The sequence below is a fragment of the Limulus polyphemus genome, unplaced genomic scaffold (genome assembly GCF_000517525.1).
Source record: "Limulus polyphemus unplaced genomic scaffold, Limulus_polyphemus-2.1.2 Scaffold718, whole genome shotgun sequence".
NCBI lineage: Eukaryota > Metazoa > Arthropoda > Merostomata > Xiphosura > Limulidae > Limulus > Limulus polyphemus.
Window position 1 is genome coordinate 273334 of NW_013666328.1, and position 13057 is coordinate 286390.

Below are 13057 nucleotides of genomic sequence, written 5' to 3' on the forward strand. Positions count from 1 at the left end.
CGCTCATGACAGAGGCAGATGGCGAGGTCTCGCTGACCAATGTTCCCAACGGAACGGGAGTAACTAAGACTAAGACTAAGAACGTGACGTTTAAGCGATTCGTTTAACTATTATACGTGATGTACGTTTTTTTTCGTTTTTTTTGGGGGGGGGGTAATGAAAGTGTTCTAAAACGCGACATTAATTTCTTGACGACCTAAAGCCTTTCGAGTAGAAAAAAAAGTTACAGATTTGATGACCGTTTCAATGAACACATCTATGACAATTAAATTTGAACAAATCTTTTTTATCGAATCACTAATTGTAATCTTATAAAGAAGAAACATTTTTCTATTTAAGATACATAGTATTGTACAGAGAAAATAATAATTCATTTACAAAAGGAATTTTTTGTTCTTTGATCTTAAAGTTTTCCCCATACAGGCTTAACGTACTTTGTCTAATTTGTACCTTACTTGCTTCTTCTCGTTTCGCATATTAAAAGTTAAATGAAGTAAAGGTTATGATCTAAGTGAATAAGATAAAATAAAATATATATATGACTTGAATTATGTAAAGTAAAACTGATATTACATACAATTTCTATTTCTAACCTAAGGCTGAAATTGTGAGACCACCTAGTGACACGATTTTTCTGTATCTGAACTACCTTTTAAATATTTATAGGATGTCATTATTGGTGTGATTGTAATCAACTTCCTCAATGTTAATGGCTTTTGTGGCTTGTGAAGAAAGCTTCATTGTGGCTATATACATACTACTACTTGTTACGCATTGTGTACCCTTTGTGATCTAACCTTTGTTAATTGTGATTAGTGTGTACAAAGCAGCTACCTGTTGTAATCAGTGTCGTAACTAATGGTTCCTCTTTGTCTTTCCTCCACTCTTCTTGTTGTGTGGTGTGGTTTACCGGCATGCTTCCACCTCCTCATAGAAACCGTGATGGCGAAGAGTGCCTATGGAAGGGGTAAGTACCCCGCTTTGTTGAAGCACCTTTACTTTCCTCTACTGTCTTCTTATTTCTCGGAGACTTCTGGAGTACTAAAGCAAACCTTGGAATAAATATTTCATTTGCAAATTTACATATGGATCTTCTAACATTTTTGCACCAGAAACATACTATAAAGCTTATCTATTTTAGCCCATTAAAAATTAATTTCTGGAAAGGCTACCCATTGGGCTTTTCGAGCATTTATTTTTGTTAGTTATAACTGCTTATCTCTTCGCTAAGAAGAAAAACAATACTATTTTGAAACATTCTTACTCCGAGAAGGACGTACAATAGTCACATAATCCGATGCTTACTGAGAGAGAAGTCTCACGAAGTTTCCGAGAAGTAAATTTATTACACTTTCAAAACTAAAGATGGACTTTTTTTCCTTCTTTTATCAAACTACTCAAGACGATGGTTGTAGCCTTTCTCTCTCCTCACATTTGATAATTACTGAAAGCATGTTTTTATCATTTGCATGATTCCACCACGATACTCTGCATGTTGCTTGTTTATTCTTTTCTTGTCCGTATTTGACGAGGAAGGCCGAATATTTCCCTAAGCAACTGAAGAAATTTTAAATTCTCTCTCCTTCAGGTAAGAGAAAACAAATCGTTAACCAAGATGTTTCACTTCTTCACTTGAATAAGCGAAGCGTCTTGGTTTATGATTTATTTTCAGTTACCCGAGAGAAGTTGAATTTATTTTTCTTTTTTTGTTTTTGTTTTTTTCTGTCAAAGCTTATTCACCGAGATGAATCATCATAGTATTAAAGAATCAAAGCAAGCCTGGGAGACATTTGTCTTCACACTACATTGTCTGGGTAAAATTGTAACTGGGAAATGTTGCCAGATGCTATGAGTCAATGTTTGGTATTAGAAACCGGGGTATTCATTTCGTCAGACTATTTTAAACACGGTCTGGTTACAAGATAGGGAATTCTGAACAATTTCCACTATTGATATTAGTCAGTGAATACAGATTTGTGATTTAATTTGAAAATTAAGTTCCTTCTCATTTCACGTGAAACAATTTGCTTGAGTTTTAAGTATAATGTGTAATTTAAAAACTGGGTTTTCGTTTTAAAACTTGACTAATTTCAAGCGAATGATAATGCTAAAGTAACGCTGATTATTTTGGGAAAAAAATGTGATAAGAAAATAAAATAGTATAAATGTCTGAAAAAACTGTTCCTAGATAATACATGTTTAATATATACTTCGTGAAGCCCATTTGTGGTGGACGTACTTCTGATTATAATTTTATTAATATATGTTGTTCTAAATTTCTTTATACATTTTATAAACAAATCATAATCTTTAGTTGTCACTATGTCATTTACTATACGTGCAATAACATTGTTGAATGTTATTATTATAAAGACTGTTAGAAAAAAAAAATCAATATTTTAAGTGAAAACGCCAATAAGTGAAAAATTATTCCCGGACCGGAACTCGATGCCTTTGATTAACAGGGCCAATTCTCTGACACTGAGTTATCAAAGAGTACAAACCGTCACGGTCAATTACTATTATACATTGTAACTTTAGTTGTTAATATCTTCGTTAATATACGTACAATGACATTGTCGATCATAATTATAATATAGACTGTTATAGATAAATATTGAAATATTTTAAACCTTGGAAACTATTAGTAGATATTTTGTATTTTAACTATAAATAAATTAGATACCTCTATTAGACATAAGTATTGTTCTATTATAACAGTTGTTGTTCCATCAATGGAACATGAGTGTTGTTATTTTATCTATTGGATAAATGTCTTGCTGCTATGTCTTTTAAATACCAGTGTCGTTCTGTCTTTTACATACCAATGTTGTTTTATCTATTACGCAACATGTTTTATTTGTTAAATACCCATTTTGTTATTCTTCCACTGTTGCTATTAATACTGATGTTAATGTTCTATTTTTATACAGTATTGTGGTTTAATCTAGTTGTTCCAGTCTTGCTGTCCCGTTTATTAGATACAAGTGTTGTTATATTTATTAGATATTGTTATATTACTTTTATCAGTTAACATAGTTGTTGTTTTTCTATTAGATACTAATTTTGATGTTGAGCTCATTCACACTAGTTTTATTACTTTGTTTAATAAATACCAGTTGTATTGAGAGTTCAGTACAGAGAATGCAAATAAGCTAATCACATGATGACCTATGCCAATATAGAGTCGCAGTAGAATGGCAAATATCATAACTATATTTTGACATTGTTTGGCATCGTGTAGGAATGTGATAGTATCGAAAGTTGATCATTTTTCAGAAAGATATTTAACAGCCCTTTCCGATGAAAAATATTCATACACTGAGATCAGAAAAATGTATTCAAATCAAGTATTTGGAATTTTTAAGACAGGAATAACCATTGTACTTAACGGCACTGGAAAATAAAGAAATATGGATCAACTTGGGGCACCAGGACTACCCAGAAGTAACCTGCAACAATTCGTACTCCAGCCGTGGTAAGCAAACTGTGGTGTCAATAGCAAAGGCTGTACACGTGTCTCAAGCAAATAATCAATATAAATCTCTCTCTGGAAAAACGGTCAAGTCATATATATATATAACTTACTTCCACAACATATCCGTTGAACCATCGCATACCTCAAGCAGCTGGAAAATGAAACGAGTATTCATGCTATTCCATACCAATTGATTGTACTGTTGGAACGGGCGCTGGGAAACTGTTTTTCTCGTACGGAGGAGGGGCGTGTTTTAGACACAATAGCCTTACGACGAAGTGTTTGAAATAAAAAAAAATACTCTGTAGGGTTAATGTCAAGATGCACAGTCGTCAAACAGTGCCTGACCAGTTGTGGCGACATAGACTGTAACAACATGGTGAGGTCCCCAAATCGTTTTAATATAACGTACTCAGCCTCTATTTAATGTCTACCGAATTAATTATTATATTTATTAGATACAGGCATTGTTTTTCCTGTATAATAGGTATCAAGGTTGCTGTTCTAGTTATTAAATACCAGAGCTGTATTTATTAAATCCTTGAATTGTTAATCTGTCCATTAGATATCATTGTTGTTCTTCTATGTATTAAACATCTATATTGTTCTTCTACGTATTAAACATCTATATTGTTCTTCCATCCATCATACATCAAAGTTATTTTGATGTTCAGTATATATTATATACTGGTTTTCTTGGTTAGTCTATTGGACATTGATATCTACCTTCTGCTATAAGATACTAGTGTTTGTGTTGGTGTATCTAATAATAATTAAAATGGATGATCTGTCTATTATACAACAAAGTTGTTTTGTTTTTCAATCTATTAGAAATCTGTTTTTCTTGTCTTGTTATATTTGTTGGATATTAGTATTGTTATGTTTGTTGGATATTAGTATTGTTTTTATTCTATTAAATACCATACTTGCTATAGTACACATTCTATCTATTAGATACTTTTTATTAGACAAATGTCTTATTATCCAGTCTTTTAGATACTAGAGTTGTTGATTTTATATCAAATTTTATAGAGTTGTTGTATTTATTAAATATTAATATTGATTGATGTTCTATCTGGTATACAGCAGTATTATTATTATTCAATTTATCAGATATCATTTTCATTTTTTTATCTAACTGATGCTAGTATTGTCACTACATCCATTGGATACGTGTTTTTGTTCAGTTGTATTCTATTGTTGCTGTTCTGCCTTTTAGACAGAGATGATTTTCCCCGTTTGTTAGAAAACAATGTTATTGTTCCATCTAGTAGATACCAGTGCTTTTGTTTTATCTGTTATATAGCTGATCTTGTTGTTTGATATATCAGGTGACCAGTGTTGTTCTTGTATCTGTTATATAGCTGATCTTGTTGTTCGATATATCAGGTGACCAGTGTTGTTGTTGTATCTGTTATATAGCTGATCTTGTTGTTCGATATATCAGGTGACCAGTGTTGTTGTTGTATGTGTTATATAGCTGATCTTGCTGTTCGAAATATTAGATGACCAGTGTTGTTGTTGTATTTGTTATATAACTGATCATGTTGTTCGATATATCAGGCGACCAGTATTGTTGTTGTATCTGTTATCTAACTGATCATGTTGTTCGATATATCAGATGATCAGTGTTGTTCTTGTATCTGTTATATAACTGATCTTGTTCGATATATTAGATGACCAGTGTTGTTGTTGTATTTGTTATATAACTGATCATGTTGTTCGATATATCAGGCGACCAGTGTTGTTGTTGTATCTGTTATATAACTGATCATGTTGTTCGATATATCAGATGACCAGTGTTGTTGTTGTATTTGTTATATAACTGATCATGTTGTTCGATATATCAGGCGACCAGTGTTGTTCTTGTATCTGTTATATAACTGATCTTGTTGTTCGATATATTAGTTGATCAGTTTTGTTGTTGTATCTGTTATATAACTGATCATGTTGTTCGATATATCAGATGACCAGTGTTGTTGTCGCTCATCTTTTAAATATTAGTGTTGTTGTTGTTGTATCTATTGCATAACAGTGTTGTTCTTATGTTTATTAGATTCCTGTCTTGTTGTTCTATTAGATGTATATCTTGTTTGATCTATTAGATACAAAGTTGTTCATCAATCTGTTACATACAAATATTGTTAAAGTAAAATAAAGGTGAGATATAAAGATTGATTAAAAAAGAAAGAAAATGTTAAGCAGATAAAATTAAAAACGTGGAATACTGGAGTTAAAAACATAAACATGGAAATTTTCATAAATAGATTTTAAGTATTAAGAAAGATAAGAGGTAAAAATAGATAATCCACATTACAAAAATACTTTATTCTTTTGACAGAGAACTAACCAATGATCAAAGCAATATTCTCTGTTTTAGATACCAGTGTTTTTGCTATATTTGTTACACACTAGTGTTGTTAGTAAGTGTGCAAAATACTAGAATTACCGTTCTATCTCTTACAAATGTTGTGTTGTTCTATTGATGTTGTATCTATTAGATATCCGTCTCTGTGATGTTTATTAGATACATGGTCTGATGTTCTGTCCAGTAGATACCTGTCCTTTTGTTCTGTCTGTTAGATACGTAATCTGATGTTCTGTCTAGTAGATACCTGTCCTTTTGTTCTGTCTGTTAGATACTTAATCTGATGTTCTGTCTAGTAGATACCTGTCCTTTTGTTCTGTCTGTTAGATACCTAATCTGATGTTCTCTGTAGTAGATATCTGTCCTTTTGTTCTGTCTATTAGATACCTGATCTGATGTTCTGTAGTAGATACCTGTCCTTTTGTTCTGTCTGTTAGATACCTAATCTGATGTTCTGTCTAGTAGATACCTGTCCTTTTGTTCTGTCTGTTAGATACCTAATCTGATGTTTTCTGTAGTAGATACCTGCCCTTTTGTTCTATCTATTAGACTCCCAGATTGTTTCTATGTCTGCTAGATATCTGTCTCGTTGTTCTGTCTATTAGATATCTGGGCTAATGTTCTGTCTAATAGATATCTGTCCTTTTCTTCTGTCTAATAGATATTTGTCCTTTTCTTCTGTCTAGTAGATATTTGTCCTTTTCTTCTGTCTAGTAGATATCTGTCCTTTTGCTCTGTCTATTATATACGTGAGCTGATGTTCTGTATAGTAGATACCTGTCCTTTCGTTCTGTCTGTTAGACTCCCATATTGTCTTGGTGTCTGCTAGATACCTGTCTTGTTATTCTGTCCATTAGATACCTGAGTTAATGTTCTGTCTGGTAGATACCTGTCCTTTTGTTCTGTCTATTAGATTCCCATATTGTCTTTGTGTCTGCTAGATACCTGTATTGTTCTTCTTTCTATTAGATACCTGAGCTTATGTTCTGTCTAGTAGATACCTGTCTTTTTGTTCTGTCTATTAGACTCCCATATTGTCTTGGTGTCTGCTAGATACCTGTCTTGTTGTTCTATTAGATACTGTTATTGTGGTTTAGTCTGTTAGGAACCAGTAATGTATCTATTTAAGTACCTTTTTCTTATTATATCTAGGAAATGAAAATGTTGTTGCTCTAACTATTAAAATAATAATGTTGTTGATGTGGTTTATAAAAAAAAATTGGCATTCTTGTTTTGTCTATTAAAAATCAATGTTAATGTTCTATCTATTAAGTACTAGTGTTGTTGCTCTATCTATTACGCAATAACAATGTTGTTATATCTGTTAGATGCTTATCTTTTTTGTTCTGTCCATTTGATACTCAACTTGTTTTATTCCTCTAAATACGAGTGTTGTTTTTGATCTATTAGATATCAATGTTGCTTTCATAATTATTGAATACCTGTCTAGTTGTTATGTATATTAGTTGTCACTCTTTTATTTTATATCATAGAGAAGAATGTTGTTCTATCTATTAAATACTATCGCTGTTGTTGTACCTATTACATACCAATGTTGTTGTTATGTATATTAGATATTATTGTTGTTGTTCTATTTATTACAGACTTATGTTGTTGAGCTAACTAGCTATTCATACCATTGTTCGTGTTCTATCTCTTACATAGCAATGTGGTTGTTATGTCTATTAGATATTATTGTTAGTTGTTCTATTTATTATATACTTAGGTTATTGAACTAACTAGCTATTCATACCATTGTTCGTGTTCTATCTCTTACATAGCAATGTGGTTGTTATGTCTATTAGATATCATTGTTGTTGTTCTATTTATTATATATTTATGTTATTGAGCTAACTAGCTATTCATACCATTGTTTGTGTTCTATCTCTTACATACTTATTTTGTTGTTTTGTCTATTACATATGTTTTTATTTGTTTGTTTATTATTAGACACTTGTGTTGATGTTTTATGAGTTAAATGTCAGTGTTGTTGTTTGATATATTTAGGGGAATGTTCGTCTTGCCTTCAAAGGCTGGTATTTAACACAGATTTAGCACAAGCGTTACGTAAGATGCAAGTTTCGTTTCTTAAAGGACTGTGCTTATTATAACAAACTGGTTGCTATTGTTGTTGTATTTCTTAGACATTGGTGACACTGTTATGCTTTTTAAATTATTGTTAAACCTATCATGCCGTTGGCTTGAAGTTTAATTGAAAATATTTTATATCATTTCAAGAAAACATGTTTTCTTTTTAAGTTTATTGTTTTGTGTTACATTAATTCCTATCTCCATATTTTTATTGGTTGAAAGTATGAAGTTACTAAAACGTGTTTCGCAGCTTAGCAACAGGTTGTGGGTATATTCTTCAGTAAAACAGTAATTAAAACTAACCTGCATATATGAAATAAAAATTCAAATAAGAGCCTTTCTACCATCTTCATTATGTAACAGAAACGAAACAAAAACATGTGTGGTGTTTTAGAAATTAATTTAAGTTCATTAAAGCATAAAACAAAATATAACTTATTTCTTCTCTTCTAGGTGTCGCTTTCTTCATTGGAGAGCCTTGTGAACACACTTGTAATGATATTTTATATAACATTTATTGTAACTTAACTTCAAAGAAATGTGAGTGCCTGAAGGAATATCCTGCAATCGTCGATAACAAGTTTTGTGTTAAAGGTATGTAACATGAGTGAATTTTCAGATTTTGTAGCTGTTCATACTTCACAAAATACGTTTCTAGCTCAGTCATACTGAAGTAAATATAATTAGTGTATTTTTAATAGAATCGATATATATATATACTAATACACATTTCTGTCCTTTAAAAGATACATATGCGTTAACATTGCTAAATTAAAGTTAGTTTGCACAAAACGTAAAACTTATATGTGGATCTCACTATTTACTAAAGGCCAAAAGATAAGTTTTCTGTAAATTTTCAAAAGCATTTCGAATCAACTCTGCTGAAACTTTTTATTTTTGTAAATAACTTCGAGATTTATTGCCAACGTTCACTATTATAGAATCACGGATATGGCCTTGTTTAATTAGTGGTTTGCAATAGTACTTACTTTGAAGTTCGTTATCTAACATTATAAAGTACGAAATGGTGTGAATTTATGTCTTGGTAGTGTAAGTTTTTTACATAGTACGTTGGTCAGAGCATATCCATTTCAAAATTAACAGAAAAGGTATCAACTACTGATAAACCATCCAAATGGCTATAGTTCCTGTACGTACAGAATTCTTGAGTTATTTACTCTCCCATCTTAATCAAATGTTTGAGTAACATAAACTTACAATTCACAATAATGAATATCGTTATTATGAGACATAAATATATACGTATAGATTATAGTGTGTGTTTTCTTATAGCAAAGCTAATTTGGGCTATCTGCCGTGTCCACCAAGGGGAATCCAACCCCTGATTTTAATATTATAAATCCGAAGACTTACAGCTGTCCCACCGGGGGAGATAGCTTATAGTTGTAATGGAACTAAATTATACTATTTTTCCCCTATTTTTTCTGCTTTAGCCTAAAATAGGGTTGTTCTTAATTGAGGAAAGCTTTAAGAGTAAAAGGTATATAATGATCGGTAAATGAGGAAATATCTGAGTGTAAAATTTATATAATTATCGGTAAATGAGGAAATATCTGACTGTAAAATTTATATAATTATCGGTAAATGAGGAAATATCTGAGAGTAAAAGGTATATAATGATCGGTAAATGAGGAAATATCTGAGTGTAAAATTTATATAATTATCGATAAATGAGGAAATATCTGAGTGTAAAATTTATATAATTATCGGTAAATGAGGAAATATCTGAGAGTAAAAGGTATATAATGATCGGTAAATGAGGAAATATTTGAGAGTAAAAGGTGTATAATGATTTGTAAATGAGGAAAGCTTCGAGAGGAAAAGGCATATAATGGTTTGTAAATGAGGAAGGATTTGAGATTAAAAAGATTTAAGAGTGAAAGGCATATAATGATCTGCGAAACTAGTAATACTTGATCTATAGTACAAAGTAACAGATATTTGAGAAAGAAAAATGTGTATGCTGTTTTTCTGTAAACACGTTTTTACAGAAAAACTGCATACATCGAGCTCCAATACGGTAAATATGAAGAATAGTGTTAGGTCAAACAACAGAAAACACATCAAAACTTTCAGAAATATTTTTCGTTTTGTTTTCCAGGTGCGAGATTGTGGGAGAGGTGTGAACACACGGAATCCTGCTCCTATTATAACGACCACGCCATCTGTAACTCAGGCGGAGAATGTCGCTGTGAAGAGGGCTACAAAAGTCATTCCGACGCAACAGGGGAAATGTGTATTCCAGGTAAGGAACGACGAGAAGTTGAAATCTTATTGCTATACGAGTCTACAGAAATGATTTGACGTAAGAAATAGGCTAGCACGTTCTCAGTTCAGAAGTTTATACAACTCTAATACTCGTACTTGATCTCCTAAAGATTGTTAAGCACGTTTTATCTTAAATTTTATTTACAAATTTTTATTTTTGAAGTTTTAAATTATTTAACTAAATGTTTAAAAATGTTCATCTAAGTACATCATCAATTATATTTTGCTCTTGAGATTCTTTAGCGCAAATTCCAAGTGGTTCCAAATGTAATTTTTCACTATATATAACTTTCGCAATACACAACATATTAGCATTAGTTACCAAAAATTCATACTATGGCCACGTAACGTCTATTGTTCCCATCCATATGATTCTCAGAATCGCTCTATTGTTCCCATCCATATGATTCTCAGAATCCCAGCTAGATTACGTCTTATATGAATATGGATAGGAAAAAATTGTGCCTGGTTTAGTTATTTACGTACTGTTCTTATAGCAACTTACAGAATGTACTTTGATACTGTTAGATCTTTACCACTAAACAAGAATCCAGAACGTGTCATTTGAATAACTTTGTAATTTTGACTTTCGTGTCAGACATTTTAACTTTCCTATTTTTGAGGAGTTTTTTTTTACACCTATTTAGTATTAATACTCTCAAAATTATCCCACTATAACGTTTATTAAGCAATGCTTGGATTATTCGAATAAAGTGGTTCTACGGTAAAAGACGTTGCTTTTACTTATCTTTAATTTGGAAATGTTTAATAATACTTTAAGTAGGGCGTGTAGAATAAAAGTATTTTGAATTGTATATCTATCTACTCACAGCTTTTCTCGTTAAACAACTGATCTCTTGATCAAAGGAAGGCCTTAATACAACAATGTCGATGCTTTTCTGGATTTTCTCCAAAAATTCTAAGGACATTAATTTTGCTCGATAAGCTCTCACAGCCGGTCGTCTTCGTTATTACTTCTCCACAATTCCTTCTTACGGTACATTTCGTGGCGACCCAACATTATTAGGAGTGGAAGAACTTAGTTTTTTAACCCTTCTTTCTTCTTAATGCTGGCACCAAAACATTACTGATAAAACTTAAAAAAAATAATACTATCTTCGTAGCATTTCCTAAATCAAAGAAGTTTTATCCTCTAATTCTTTTACTTCTATGTAATAACAAGTAACGAAACTAGTAGTTTCTAGTATTATCTCATAATTGAAGGACAATTTCTAGTTTGTATATTCAACAAACAATCTGTATCATGAAAATCATACGAAACTATTTGGTCGTCAAGAAATTAATGTCGTTTTTTTAGATGAAAAAACCCAAACAAATTATATATCAAAACAAAACATTCATTGAGTGAAATAGACCCCATTCTTATTCCATGACGTTTTTCCGTCTTACAATCAGGTTGTTAATGCCCTGCTGAAACAAATCACTTGGCTTTGAAGCAAAAAAAATGTCAATGTCCTTATTAACACCTTCCACATTTGCATACGTTTCCCCATTAAGATGGTGTTGCAGCGAACGAAGAAGATGGTAATATGATAGCGCCATATCTGGAGAATATGGTGGGTGGGGGAGAACTTCCCAACCCAACTCTATAATCTTGTGTTGCGTCAAACGTGCCACATGTGAACGTGCATTGTCGTGGAGAAGAAGAACATTTTTCCGATTGACCAGTGAAGGGTATTTCTGATGAAGGGCTCGAATTAAACGGTCCAGTTGCTGACTATAGATCACTGCATTGACAGTTCGCTGTGGATTGAGGAGTTCGAAATGAATTACTCTTTTGATGTCCAACTAAATGCAAAGCATCACTTTCTGCGGACGGAGTCCAGGTTTTGGTGTCGGAATTGGTATTTGTTTAGGACTGAGCCATTGTTTTTGGCGTTTAATATTCGCAAAGAGAATCCATTTTTCATCACCGGTGACATTTCTGTCAAAAATGGTTCACGCGCATTACACGCCAGAAGATACAAAGCAACATTCACACGTTGAAAACGATGATCATCGGAGAGTTCGTGAGGCACCCAAACACCTTCTTTATGGAGTTTTCCCACATTACTTAGATGTTTACATATCGTTTCATGAGAGACATGCAATTCAGGGCCATTCCACGAGTGCGTTGCCTTGGGTTAGACTCAACAAGCGTCTTCAGAGCATCAATATCAATTTCAACATGTCGGCCCCTGCTATCACAGTTTTTAAGGCTAAAGTCACCTGAACGAAATTTGCTGAACCATCGTTGACACTTACGAGCGTTCAAAGCATTTCCATAAACTTCTTTGGTATTCTTTGTGGCTACAGAGGCGTTGTTTCCTTTCTTGTATTCAAACAGCATTACATGCCAAACGTGTGTCTCGTCGTGTGCCATCACTATAAGGTATTAGAGTAATACTAAAGTTTACACATTATATAGGCTACACTAACGTGACGTTTAGGCGATTCGTTTAACTATTATATGTGATGTACGTTTTTTCTTTTTTTTGGGGGGGGGTAATGAAAGTGTTCAAAACGCGACATTAATTTCTTGACGACCTATAGCCTTTCGAGTAGAAAAGAAGGTTACAGATTTGATGACCATTTCAATGAACACATCTATGACAATTAAATTTGATGATATGAAGCAACGAATCCATGACGTCGACACACAGAAACCTCTTAGGATTTTTTCCCATTGTATTTTAATCCACCTATATAGCTAATGTATGAAATCCTGTTGCCTTATCGTGCAATTGCAAAAGGAGGGACAAGTTATAAAGAAAGAAAAAAACATTCAAGTTATGGGTTCACACGAATATCTGATTCTTCAGGTATCGTAT

At 32.4% G+C, this 13057-nt stretch overlaps 1 protein-coding gene across 6 annotated transcripts in view; it reads left to right on the forward strand.

Moving 5' to 3' along the window:
* The window catches only part of LOC106460150, a 112348-nt gene that overhangs the window by 76911 nt on the left and 22380 nt on the right, over positions 1-13057 (forward strand). For 5 of the 6 annotated variants that reach the window (XM_022386796.1, XM_022386798.1, XM_022386799.1 and 2 more), the window contains exons 2-4: positions 935-967; positions 8391-8531; positions 10060-10203. In XM_022386796.1, coding sequence (XP_022242504.1) covers positions 935-967; positions 8391-8531; positions 10060-10203 — 318 coding nt within the window. The remainder of the gene's footprint in view (positions 1-934; positions 968-8390; positions 8532-10059; positions 10204-13057) is intronic. The other variant, XM_022386797.1, reaches the window with a different exon arrangement.